The 12,319-nt window shown below is 32.5% G+C and overlaps 1 protein-coding gene across 2 annotated transcripts; it reads left to right on the forward strand.

The window, feature by feature from the left end:
• The first annotated feature begins 2,168 nt into the window (after window positions 1-2,168).
• On the forward strand, window positions 2,169-5,635 carry LOC11413716 (nuclear transcription factor Y subunit gamma). Of its 2 annotated transcripts, none has more exons than XM_024775955.2 (2): window positions 2,169-2,983; window positions 5,358-5,635. In XM_024775955.2, exons 1-2 carry the CDS (start codon window positions 2,230-2,232, stop codon window positions 5,381-5,383), a joined length of 780 nt encoding a protein of 259 aa, XP_024631723.1. In that variant the 5' UTR covers window positions 2,169-2,229; the 3' UTR covers window positions 5,384-5,635. The 2 variants fall into 2 exon arrangements, with proteins under 2 accessions (XP_024631723.1, XP_024631722.1); XM_024775954.2 differs by lacking the exon at window positions 5,358-5,635 and adding an exon at window positions 4,993-5,178.
• The last annotated feature ends 6,684 nt before the right edge of the window (window positions 5,636-12,319 follow it).

The raw sequence follows: 12,319 nt of genomic DNA on the forward strand, positions 1-12,319 counted from the left end.
TCTACCATTCCATGCCAATTGACATTCCGATTAGGCAGAAAAACCTCAGAACTTTTCATATTAATTACACATGAATTAAAGACAAACCGACCACATAATGTATGGCAAAACCAATCATTGTGAAAAACTACATTGCCATTATGCTATTGACTCAGATACGCGCCTCCGTTTATCTTACACTCGTTTGCCACGTCCACTCCAGCCAACAATCATCTGAGCAAATATGGCAAGGAACTATGGGGACTCGAATGTACTATATAAGGGTTCAAACACATATGATCATTCACTTTACTTGTCACTTAAAACTCTGTAGTAGTACTATGTTACAATTTTCCCTATTTTCATCCTTATATAAAAGAATATTTGTGTTGTTTTGACTATGGATCTTTGGTTTATTGTGTCATTGTTGTCAAAATCCCAACTTAAATCCTATAATCTAGGATTTTGCGACTTTCTTCACCTTCAACGACTCAAGTTCATAGGAGAATCTCAAAATAGGCAAAATCCATCGATTTTGATTGCGATTGTACGATTTCTTATAAACTAAGTAATTTATGACTATATATCATTTCTAACATATATTTAGTATTTTTTTTTTTAGGTAAAATCCATCGATTTTGATTGCAATTTTAATTTTTTTTTTATCGATTCTACAAAAATTATTGAGTAATATCCTTCGATTTTGATTGCGATTTTACGAGTCCCAATTTTTATTTTTGCAAAATTTTATGAAGTCATCTTTTATTTTATAAATCCATAAAGTACTTTGAAATCTTAAAAGTCTATGTTATAAATCCAAAGCTTTTTACTGGACACTTCAACCTGGTGACATGTTTGTGTTTTTAAAAGGACTTGTGCATAATCCATTTGAATTGATTTGATGGTGTTAACTTGGAACCTTAAAGTGTGCTCCTCTATTGAGGTCAATTTTGATCGATTAATTTAACTTCTTAAAAAAAAATGGAATTGTGCAAATTTTGATACTTAAAATTTGTTTTGGCTCTTTCTGCTTTGGTATTGCTATTGTTGGAACAGTTTCAATTCTTAACACATTGATCAGCACTACGTACCATTAACGACAGTGGCTTGGCTTTGGGTTTCAAGACTGATGTTACCACTGTTAAAAAATTTGAAGAAAGGATTTGCTTCTTAAGGATTATATATAAGGGAGTTTCTACGGTACACCCTTCAATTAAGGTGTACCGGTACACCTATTTCATAAATTTATAAGGTAAAGATAATTTTTATGTGATAAAGAGATATTTATCGACTTTTATATTTTAGAAAATATTATCCCATAAGAAAAAACATCATTTCATTTTTTATAAAGAATTATACTAAATTTTTTAACATTTTATTGAAAAAAATAATCAATATTCACTATTATGAGTAATAAAAATTTTAAAAATTTGAATTTTGCTTTGCCGACACTTTTGAAAAATAAAATATAATTATTATAATTATAAATGATAGAAAATATTTTTTTCTAAAGAAAATAAATCATTAAACTATTCATTTAAATACACGGGTATACGGTACACTCAAAATTATCGAGTGTACCATAGAAATTGCCTATATATAATAATTGTTAGAATATGCAAACATTAAGGATTATAATACTGTCTCATTTTCTTGTTATTTTATGACAATTCAGTGATTGGTTTTTGTAAAGGTTGTGTAATGTGAAATGGTTGAATCTAGGGAAATGTTTAGTGTACACTCCACTCCATGTGAGTATACATTTTGAAATGAAGAGAAAAAATAGTGATGTGATACATCTAGATTAATCTATTATGTTTAGAATAAAATTTTCAAATTGGTTAGGGTTTAATGTATACTTAGGCATGGTTAAACAATTCTCAATATATATCACATGTAAAATTAGTTGTGAATGATAAGAAAACATGTCATTCCTTCAAAAAAGATAAGAAAACATGTCATGTATACCTAGACATTCTATTGATAGTGAATCATCTGTATATGAATCAATTTTTAGCCTTTATCGAAAAAAAAGTTGTTCAAAAAGAATTAAGAAAATTGAAAAAAACTTATAAGTAAACATAATCAACAAAATAGTCATCGCCCATTAAATTATTACTTAATCTTCCCGATAAAATTACGTTACGTTTTTACGCCGCCTCAACCTCAACCTACCTTTCTCTTTTCCTTCAATAAACAAATAAAAAGAGCAACAGGATTAAGAAAAAAACCACAAACCCTAACTCTCAAATGGATCTTCACAGACCGACCCGATTCCGAACCCGAAAATTCCTCCCCACCAAGGCGGAGCGTTTCCTCGGCGTCCAACCTCACGCGCCGCCGTCCTTTAATAATTCATCATCCCTCGAACTCGACGAAGACGACGTCGTTTTCGATTTCGACTATTCGCACCCCTCTTCTTCTTCTTCTTCTTCTTCTTCTTCACCTTCTATTCCCACCCCCATCTCCAACCATAACCGCCATCACTACAATCACCACCAATTCCAACGCAAATCCTCCCCCTTAGGCCCTCCCGATTCCTTCGGAGTCCTCGCCGTCTTGCCGGAAAACGAAGAATCTCCCGATTCCGGTGACAATTCCAACCTTCTCAACGATGCTCTTATCCCTGTTTCTCTCTCGGCTTCATCGTCCTCAAATTCATCTCCCTCATCCTCATCCAAACCTATGCTAATTGTTCAACGCCCCTCCGAACGAACACCGTCATGGTCATCACCGGCATCAGATAAATTCTACCATTCAGCGCCAATGAACGTTCCAATGATGTCTTCAGCTATGGCGAACCGCGCGAGGCGATACGAAGAAGAAGATGCACATGCTTTAAACGAGGAAGAGGAATTTCGAAGCACGATGCCACCGCATGAGTATCTTTCAAGGCAAGTAGATTTTTCGCCGATGCATTCGTGTTCGTTGTTTGAAGGTGTTGGTAGAACCCTAAAAGGAAGAGATATGCGTCAAGTTAGGAATGCTGTTTTGAGCCAAACAGGTTTCTTTGATTGAAAGCTACTGAATTTTGTATTTTTTGTTTGTTTTTGTTTTTATTTTCGACCTATGAATTTTGGTTGGGAAATTGCATATGCATAGAAACCCTAATCAATGGATATGAAATTCAAGACTTGGTCAACAATTTAGAAACCCTAATCAATGGATATGAAATTCAAGACTTGGTCAACAATTTTGCTTAGTGTTTTTTATTATAGAAGTGAAAATTTTCAATTTTATTATTTATTGTTTGTTGATTTTTGGAGAATTTATGTGAATTATAGAAATTCTGTTAAAAAAGGAATAACTAGTCCTATACCATTGGAACTGGGCAAAGTGCAAAGTAGCTTTTGCTTTTAGATATTTGCTAGAAATTTTTTGTCTTTATATATGGTTTTGTTGATGGTGGATGTTTGTTATTTTGCTGCAAATTGGCAGCAGACGTGCTTCTGTCCTGAAGCCACTACTACAGCTTCTATTTTAACACGGTGCCTCAAAAGCGAAAGCGAGTAGAAGTGGTTGAAAGCCAAACTAAACATCGGCTTAGGAATCATGACGAATATATTAATATAAGAAACATTTTCCAGAAACAGACACCTGTATAAAGATACAATTTTGTTTTTTAAAATCATTCATTTTATCTCTCTCCTCGAGCCAATATCAATACTTATGCAGGTTGTATTGTATACACTGTGTCGTTTTTGTGTGTTTAAATAAAGCATCATGTTGCCGATAAGAAAAATTGGTGTCCAAAATCTTGTTGAGACAAAAGTCAACGTTGATCTGATTGTGTAGGCTATTCCTGTAGGATGGGGAATGGCAACAAACATAAGCCTTTGTGTATTCATTTTGTGTATGTTAGAATGACATAAATGGAGTTTGGAATGTTGAAGATAAGTAAAGTTGGCTGGTTATTTAGTTTCTTTATAGACTTTTAAGTTTAAATGTGTTGAACTCTGTTTCCTCTAGACTCATGTAGCTTGAAAAATGGAAACACATTACCTAGGACTTTTCAAGACAGGGAGCTTTGCATCTTCCAGACTCATATAGTCCATATACTTGCATACTAGGTTTCGAGAATTGTTAAACATCGTGCTCATTGGATTACGAATAGCTCAGTCCGGAGAATCTAGGTTCGATTCAGCTGACCAAAAGGTTTAAACCCAATAGTAGTATGTCATGTAAACACAATGACAGAGAGAACGTAAGTCATGCAAAAATATTACTTATCAACTCAGAAAATGATAATAAGATTAGCACACTAAGGTTCCTCTGTGAACCTTGTTAAACAGTCATACTGACATTGAGGATTTCCCTTATTTAAACCACTAAGGTCAATCTAACAAGAAATATTTACTCTCATACTCTTGATAACAGGTACGAATTTGAATGTACCAACCCAAGTTCAATTTGTGGGAGACATCTTAAACATATTCTTTGTCCCCTCCAACCAACATTTTTTTTTCTTTTTTTTTCTTTTGTGAATTGTGGTATATTGAGCACAGAAAATTACGTGAGAGATAGAACAGAAAAAATGGAGAAATAAAATTGTGTGTGTGTTAGAGAGAGAGAATAATTCCTCTCCAACAAAAAATGTACACAAAATGTCACGAATTGCTGTCCACATGAATTAGTACTGCCGTGTCTTTTTCCAATCCTCAAATTTAGCTTTTTTACTGGCTGTTTCTATATATGTATTCAACGTAATCTTTGCCCATTCTCGGCATTTTGCATCAATTAAAATGATGGCAGACATTATTCACCCAAAAAAAAAAATGAAGGCAGACATTTTTACTAGTGTTTGGATATTTATTCCGTAGTTAACTCTTGAAGTATATACACAGATGATGTTTTACTCCCGTAATAGGTTTATGTGTGCTAGATTTTATTTGATTTACACTCAGGCTCTCGTGTATTCGGGAGTCATGTTTTCCTCCACTTTCTTTCTTATCATCTGTTTGATATTTGTTTTAAAACATGTAAGGCTTCTCTCTGACTGTCCTTTATCTTTAGGGGGTATACACACTTTCATACAGCATGCAAATGAAGTAACATGCACAGCAGAGATGCCAGAAGAAAGTTTGATAGCTTAGTGAAGGATTCATAAATTTTTCTTAGACTTCTTATTGTTGAAAATGTAATGACTTTTGGTTCTAATCTGGTTGCATGCTGTAATGCAATTGCTTTCAATTTGATTTGTGTGCCTTTTAATTGTTATCGTTTTGCTTTTTCTCCCACAACTCAAAAAACAAATTGTTGAAAATTCAACCCCAAACGACATAACTACTATGACACCAATCACGCAAACAAACAGAACTGTAACATAGTGAAATGATTGTTCTTCCAATTTTGAACAGAACCCTTTCATCCCATGACAGGTTGCTCACAATATACAAGAAATTAGAAGTTGGAATGTAAGAAAGGAGAGAAGGCTGAACAGTGCATCAATGGTAGTTTCTTGTGGCCTTGAATTATCTATTCAAAAGTGTTTACAACAAGCGGATATAACAGTGGAATCTGAATGTCTTCCTTGAATGTATTGGGCATTTTGGTTCTCTCATTTATGGTTTTGAAATTGGGACTCAAGCTCTTCAATTTTATAAGGTGTAGTGTTGTACTATTATAACAAGGGCTTATGCGTAGCTATTCTCTTTGAGCTTGGGTTGTTCTTTTGAAGGTCAATTGTGGATGTGTGGTATGGGGAAGATGTGCCTGTTTTGAGCCCTGTTTAGTTTCCCAACAATCTAGCTTTAGGAAGTTACAGAGTGCATTGCCTTAACCATTCCTAGAAGCCGAGGAGTATGAGTGTTGGTTCGTAGGGTGTGTGTGAGTGTTGAAAACCATGAGATATTAAGTTCGATTCTTCCTGATAAAAAATGCTAGTGTGAGCTAGGTTAATTAATAAAAATCTTTATAAAAAAACTTGATGCTTCAAAGATAAGCATCGAACAACCAAAGACGGTTTTGAATATTTCCATCAAAAGATGATCTTCAAAAGATTACTATTAGAAGTGTATCCAGCATCTCGTGTTACAAACGTTAAAAATGTGGTCCTTCAATATTAAGTGATGATATTGATCTTAGAATTGACTTAGAACACGAGAGATCAATCAAAACAAAAATAAAACGAAGAAGTTGAGTCTTTTCCTCCAAATCAATGGCGCCTAGAATTTTTTATTGTCCGAAAGGTTATTTTTCCCCAAATTCTCAATGACTTTTACATTGTTACAAACTCAACATCCATCATTTTCTTTGGAGAAATGATATTTGTACAACCACTTTGTGACAACTTTTTAACAACTTTCTCTCACATACTCACATTATACTCTTATTCTCTCTTTTCCTTTTTTTCTCTTCATTGTTTTTTATCAATGAAAAGAGAGAGAAAAGAGGTTGTCACAAAAGTTGTTTCAAATAAATGTTCAAATATCATTAATATTTTCTTTGTGTCAATATTTATTACCCTTTAATTAGAACCCCTTTCATGCTATCTTAACACTTTTTTCTCTATCGTTTGATCATGAAAGATGCAATCAGTGGCGGAGCCAGAAAAAATGTCAGGGTGGGCCACTAAAATTAACTATTGAAAAATTGTTTAAAGTCTCGCAAATTAGACCTATAATTGAATTATTTAAATTTTTCGGGTGGGCCACTACACCAATTTGCGGGAATTTGGATCAACCGAAACCTAAAATCGACATAAAATTGTATAAAATCTCGCAAAATAGACCTATAATTGAATTATTTAAATTTTCGGGTGGGCCACTACACCACTTTGCAGGAATTTGGATCAAGCAAAACATAAAACCGACACAAAATTGCATAAAATATCGCAAAATAGACTTATAATCGTTAATTTTTTAATTTTTTTGGGTGGGCCGTGGCCCACCCCAGCCCATGAAGGGCTCCGCCACTGGATGCAATAGTGACTTGATTAGTTGATTACCAAAAATAAAGGAATTGGTAATCAATGCAAGTGCAGATGAATCAGTACCGACCCAACATATGTTGAGACTTAAATCGAAATAGTATTTATTTATCATTAGAACCACTATGACGGCATAGTTTGTAACACATGTTAAACAATTTTTTTTGAAAGAACATGTGAAACGTGATATTTTTCTGGTGGTGATCGGGATTTGAACCTCAGATCTTACATATATTATACATTTTTCTTACCAACTGAACTAAACTTAAGAGGACATGTGAAACATGATATAATATAATATTAAATGATGTCTAATTTGAGCATAGCAATATAAAAAAAGAGTTGTATTATTTGAACACAATTTGTAAGACAACTTATGGTATAACCATAAATTTACAAAAAAATAAAGTATTGAAACAAAAATAAAAATAATAGAGAGAAAGTAAAAATATTTCTCATAAAAAAATGATCGTACAAATATTATTGAAGAAATTAGAGGCTTAAAACTTTAGTTTTATGGACTTTAGGGTTGGGTGAATGTGTTGAAAAGGTGAAAACTCAATTTTTCTATAATTACATCTCGGTTTATACAATGCAAAGAAATCCTAGATCATCATCAATTTGAAAACGAAATCACTAGAAAAGAAAGACTCAATTTGGTCTTTTCGATTATCACTCTATTGTCACAGAACCTAAAATTAAAGTGCATGAATAATATAATTCATATTCTAATATTTTCTTTTAAACAGTCTAAATTAATAAATTGTTTAAAAGAAAAAAGAGTCTAAATTAATTAAAAAAAATTACAAGCTAAATTAATAATTTGTTGTTAGTATTGGAATAATAATTATTTTCTAGTCGTCAGGGTTTGAATCTAAAGTTTCTAACTCCTTTATTCTTAATTCAAATAAGTTGAACTATAGTAAAAAAAAAAAAGTCGAACTATCAAATAAAGTAAATAGACTTTTAACTCCCAAGCATAACCCTGGTAAATGATTCACCACGTAAGCATTACCTTCAACTAGACCATTGATCCATGCTAACGCACGGGTCATTTTAAGAAGTAAATATTCACTGTAAAAATAAAACAATGTAGTTCGCTTGAATGTAAAAATTGTCGTGAATCAAAGCATAATGTCAATTACGATAGACTTTGTTATTGTTCCATAATTCTAAGACGCAGTTTCTGTTACTTTAACATAACATATAATTTTAAAAGGGAAACTGAAGTTCGTTGACATACAAATAGTTTCAATAAGTAAGAAAATGAATAGTACACAAAAAAGTCCTACACATTACGGAAAACTTCTTTGTAGACCACATTTGATGCAACATCGATACAATCGCCGTCCTCGTCATTAATCAATATCTTTAAACCACCCCTCGAACAATACGTGTGAGTAAGATATGATGGTCGAGCAATAAAGAGTATTACTTATCACGATAAGCACAAAATAGTGGAACAAAATTAGGAAATGCCCAACATTTTAGGATAAAGATTAATATGAATAAAATGAAATTAATATTTTTGATGAGACATTTTTTTTTACTTAAGAATTGGCATGTAAATAGGGAGGGCGCAGAACAAATGGATGCACTTGAAGTGGAATAAATTTAGGAAATGCCCAACATTTTAAAATAAAGATAAATACAAATAATATGAAATTAATATTCTTGATGGGGCAGTGTGTTTGACTTAAGAATTGACTTGTAAATAGGGTTTAGGGGCGCAGAACAAATTATTAGGATAGTTGACTCGGGTGAAATGTAGTAGTTACTTGAATGAGAGGAATTAGGATTTTTAGTTTGTTTCCACCCAAAACATATTTTAGAGATGTGGATGAAATCTCGTACTTATTTGAATGAGAGAAATAAGGATTTTAGTTTGTTTCCACCAAAAAGTTACTTTAGAGATGTGGATGAAATCTCTTGGCTACTTGAATGAGAGAAATTAGGATTAGAATTTAAGTTTTTTTCCACCTAAAAAATATTTTAGAGATGTGGATGAAATCTTTAGTAGTTACTTGAATGAGAGGAATTATGATTTTTAGTTTGTTTCCACCCAAAACATATTTTAGAGATGTGGATGAAATCCCGTAATTATTTGAATGAGAGAAATAAGGATTTTAGTTTGTTTCCACCAAAAAGTTACTTTAGAGATGTGGATGAAATTTCTTAGTTACTTGAATGAGAGAAATTATGATTAGGATTTTAGTTTGATTCCACCCAAAACATATTTTAGAGATTAGGATTATTAATTGTTAGTAATAATGTTACTAAAAGTGTCACCAAAAGGTAGTAATTGTTACTAATAATGTTACTAAAAGCTATGCTACTAAAATGCTTCAATAACACAGCAATGCTACTAAATATAGTTTGAGGAGCACAAACACAAATATAGAAATCAAAAACCAAAGCAAGCAAGGCTAAATTAATTATGAAATTCAAGGGACATTTGCTAAATTCAAAGACAAAAAAATAGATGCTTCCAAAACTCTAAGCAACTAAAACTTAAAATTCAAAGTGGAAAGGTGTTGCACAATTTATCTAAACATGGACTAATTGTAAATAACATCAAGGTAGATGATATCATGTGACCCAACCATCGGAGCACCCCCTCTGATCTTCACACCTTCACGGAGCCTGCGAGCTTCCATAAACCTATTCCAACGCCGTCCAATCTTGAAGTGTTCATAAGGAAAAGTTGCAAAAGTTAGCTCACACACCCATAAGTTACCGCAATCGTCGATAATATTCACAGTTGTCTTGAGTGTATCAAGCATCTGCGGAACATTGCCGGTGTAAAGTAGAATCTGCAAAATTAGAAATCCATGTAACTTATATCAACTAAACGGAAAAGGAATAAAAGAAGTTAAGGTGGACACGAAAAGTGTATCATACTATGCAACCTTTAGTAACATCATACTCAGTTAATTTTTTTTCGAAATCAAGAACCATGTCAGTGATATTATGACGATAAGCGAGAAGAGATGTTATTGGGGGGAGATAGTCATCGAAAGTTGCTTGCAAATTCATCTTGTCTAGAAGGAAATGCATAGGGGGATCAAAAACCAGGTAGGGATACTCTTGTGAAACCTATCAGTCAACTATATATCAAACTGTCTGTCACCAACAAAAACCAAGGTAATTCAGGCACCAAGATCGATTCCGTAAAAGTCACGAATCACTTTCCATCCCTTTGTGAGAAAAAATGCTCCGTTTACTCTGTCAACCAATACTTCAAACTTGTTGGACTTAGGATCATTCAATATTGCATAGCGTCCAATTTGATCTCCAAAATCACCGCCAAACATGTTTGGCAAGCATACTGCACCCTAAAAAAATAACAAACAAAAACATCACAAACATTGATAAAATAGAATGCAGATAATTAAGAATAGGTATATTTCGCAAAAAACACATACAACATCAATGTCATATTCAGCGATATATGATCTGTATTTCAGTCTCAGCTTGTTGATTGCTTTGTCAAGATCGGAAAGATGGTTTTTCACCAACAGACCTACAAAAGATTAAAAGGGATTGAAAGAATGATTTATACTTTACAACATCGAGGAATAAGAGCAAAAGTCTATATATTTAGTATAAACCAGAGTGGAATGAAGATATGGTTATGGTTTTAGAAAGAGATTTCAGTTTAGGAGAAATGATTAAAATATATTGGCGAGGGTTTGGAGGAGGGGAGTTAGGAGATATGGTTTATGGAAATCAATTAGATAGGTTTTAGGAGGAGTGAAGTTAGGAAATCATGGTTAGGGTTTGGAGGAGGGGAATTAGGAAATATAGTTAGGTTTTGAAGGAGGGAAAAGTTGCTAAAATATTAGGTTAAAATTAGGGCAACAAAGCTTTGTTTAGGAATAAGAAGATAACATTAATAACAATATTTCATCAATTTTATTTTACATATTATCATAAAATAAATAAATGTAATGGTTACTTTTTCGGTGGTTCCTTTCTTCCTTCAAAGCATGACGTAAACCCTTCACATTTTGCGCCTAATTTTAATAATACATTGCCATTTTTGGTAACATAACACTCTTCAGTCATTTTCTTTGGGGACAAAGGACAATACAATATGCCAATAATCTGTCAAGCCTTCACTTCTACAACGTTTCATTCAATACTGTAGCGGTGATACATTTGTTAATGAACATTTTATTCTGATGCACGTGGAGGTTATTTTCTTCCTTAAAATAGCTTTCATTAGACTTAGAATGAAATTAGTGCTTCTAATTTATTTATCCATATATTTAGATGGCATTCAAAACAATCCATCATTTTTTTAAAGAAAAACATGCCATCATATATCTTCATAAGAGATACTTTGAACAATTAATCATTGTTTTTGAACACATGAGTGTACACCAAGTATTTTTCTACTGTGAACATGCAGCTTAGTAATGCATGGCTCTAGCAAAGTCAAGCTATTAGCTTATAACATATATGCTCGTATGATCCAATCCAACTATAATTATTTGGTAGCAATAAATTTCTCACGATATTATAACTCTCTTTTTTATCTGTTTATAGTATTTTCATATACTACTTTAAATAGTGTTGAACTTATGACTTAAAACCTATTTTTCCCCTACTTTTTACTATCATCATTTTAACTACGAAATATTTTGTTATTTTTTATTTGTATTTATTTTTTGTTGTGGCCGGGGTTTGAACCCCGGACTTTACATATATTAGCACTATTCTTACCAACCGAGCTAAGTTCACGATGATTTTTTTATTTGTATCTTTTTTTTTTGCAGTGATTTGTATCTTTTTTTTTTGTGGTGGTCAGGGTTTTAACCCCGGACAATGCATATATTATGCATTGTCTATACCAACTGAGCTAGCTCACGAGGACGGTAGTGATTTGTATCTAAGGGTGTTCGTGGGTGGGTTTGGGTTGGATTTGGCCAAACCCAAAACCAAACCAAATAAGGTACTCCGGTTTGGGTGAGGTAAAATAACCACCCGTTATACTATTGGGTGGGTTTAGGCAAACTCATTAATTTTTAGGTTGGGTTGGATTGGGTAATGGATTACCCAACTTATTTTTCTATTATTTTAATATTAAATGACTAAATGACAAGTCCTCATAATTTTGTTTTAAAATAGTACTCAGCTTTTTAATTTTCTTAAAAAAGATATTTAACTTATTTTACTATAATCTTATGCATCATAGAATATCAAATAATAAACTCCATCATAAAATACTTGCAACAAATTAAAATTGCATGACATAAAATTGCATTAGTATCAAAATAATCAAAAAGTGCAACATATTAATTTGTAACTCTAGTATGTTTTGATTTTCAATATATAGGGTACCATTAGTATGTTTTGAAAATATAACTTTCTTCTACCCTATGAAAATAAGGATAAAAAATATTAACA

The sequence above is a fragment of the Medicago truncatula genome, chromosome 2 (genome assembly GCF_003473485.1).
Source record: "Medicago truncatula cultivar Jemalong A17 chromosome 2, MtrunA17r5.0-ANR, whole genome shotgun sequence".
Lineage (NCBI taxonomy): Eukaryota > Viridiplantae > Streptophyta > Magnoliopsida > Fabales > Fabaceae > Medicago > Medicago truncatula.

Bases quoted from the DNA above. Each gene is read 5' to 3' on its own strand.
- LOC11413716 (XM_024775954.2), top strand. From the start codon at position 2,230: ATGGATCTTCACAGACCGACCCGATTCCGAACCCGAAAATTCCTCCCC. The intron at 2,984-4,992 runs GTTTCTTTGATT...CTTTATCTTTAG, and splicing joins TGCTGTTTTGAGCCAAACAG to GGGGTATACACACTTTCATA.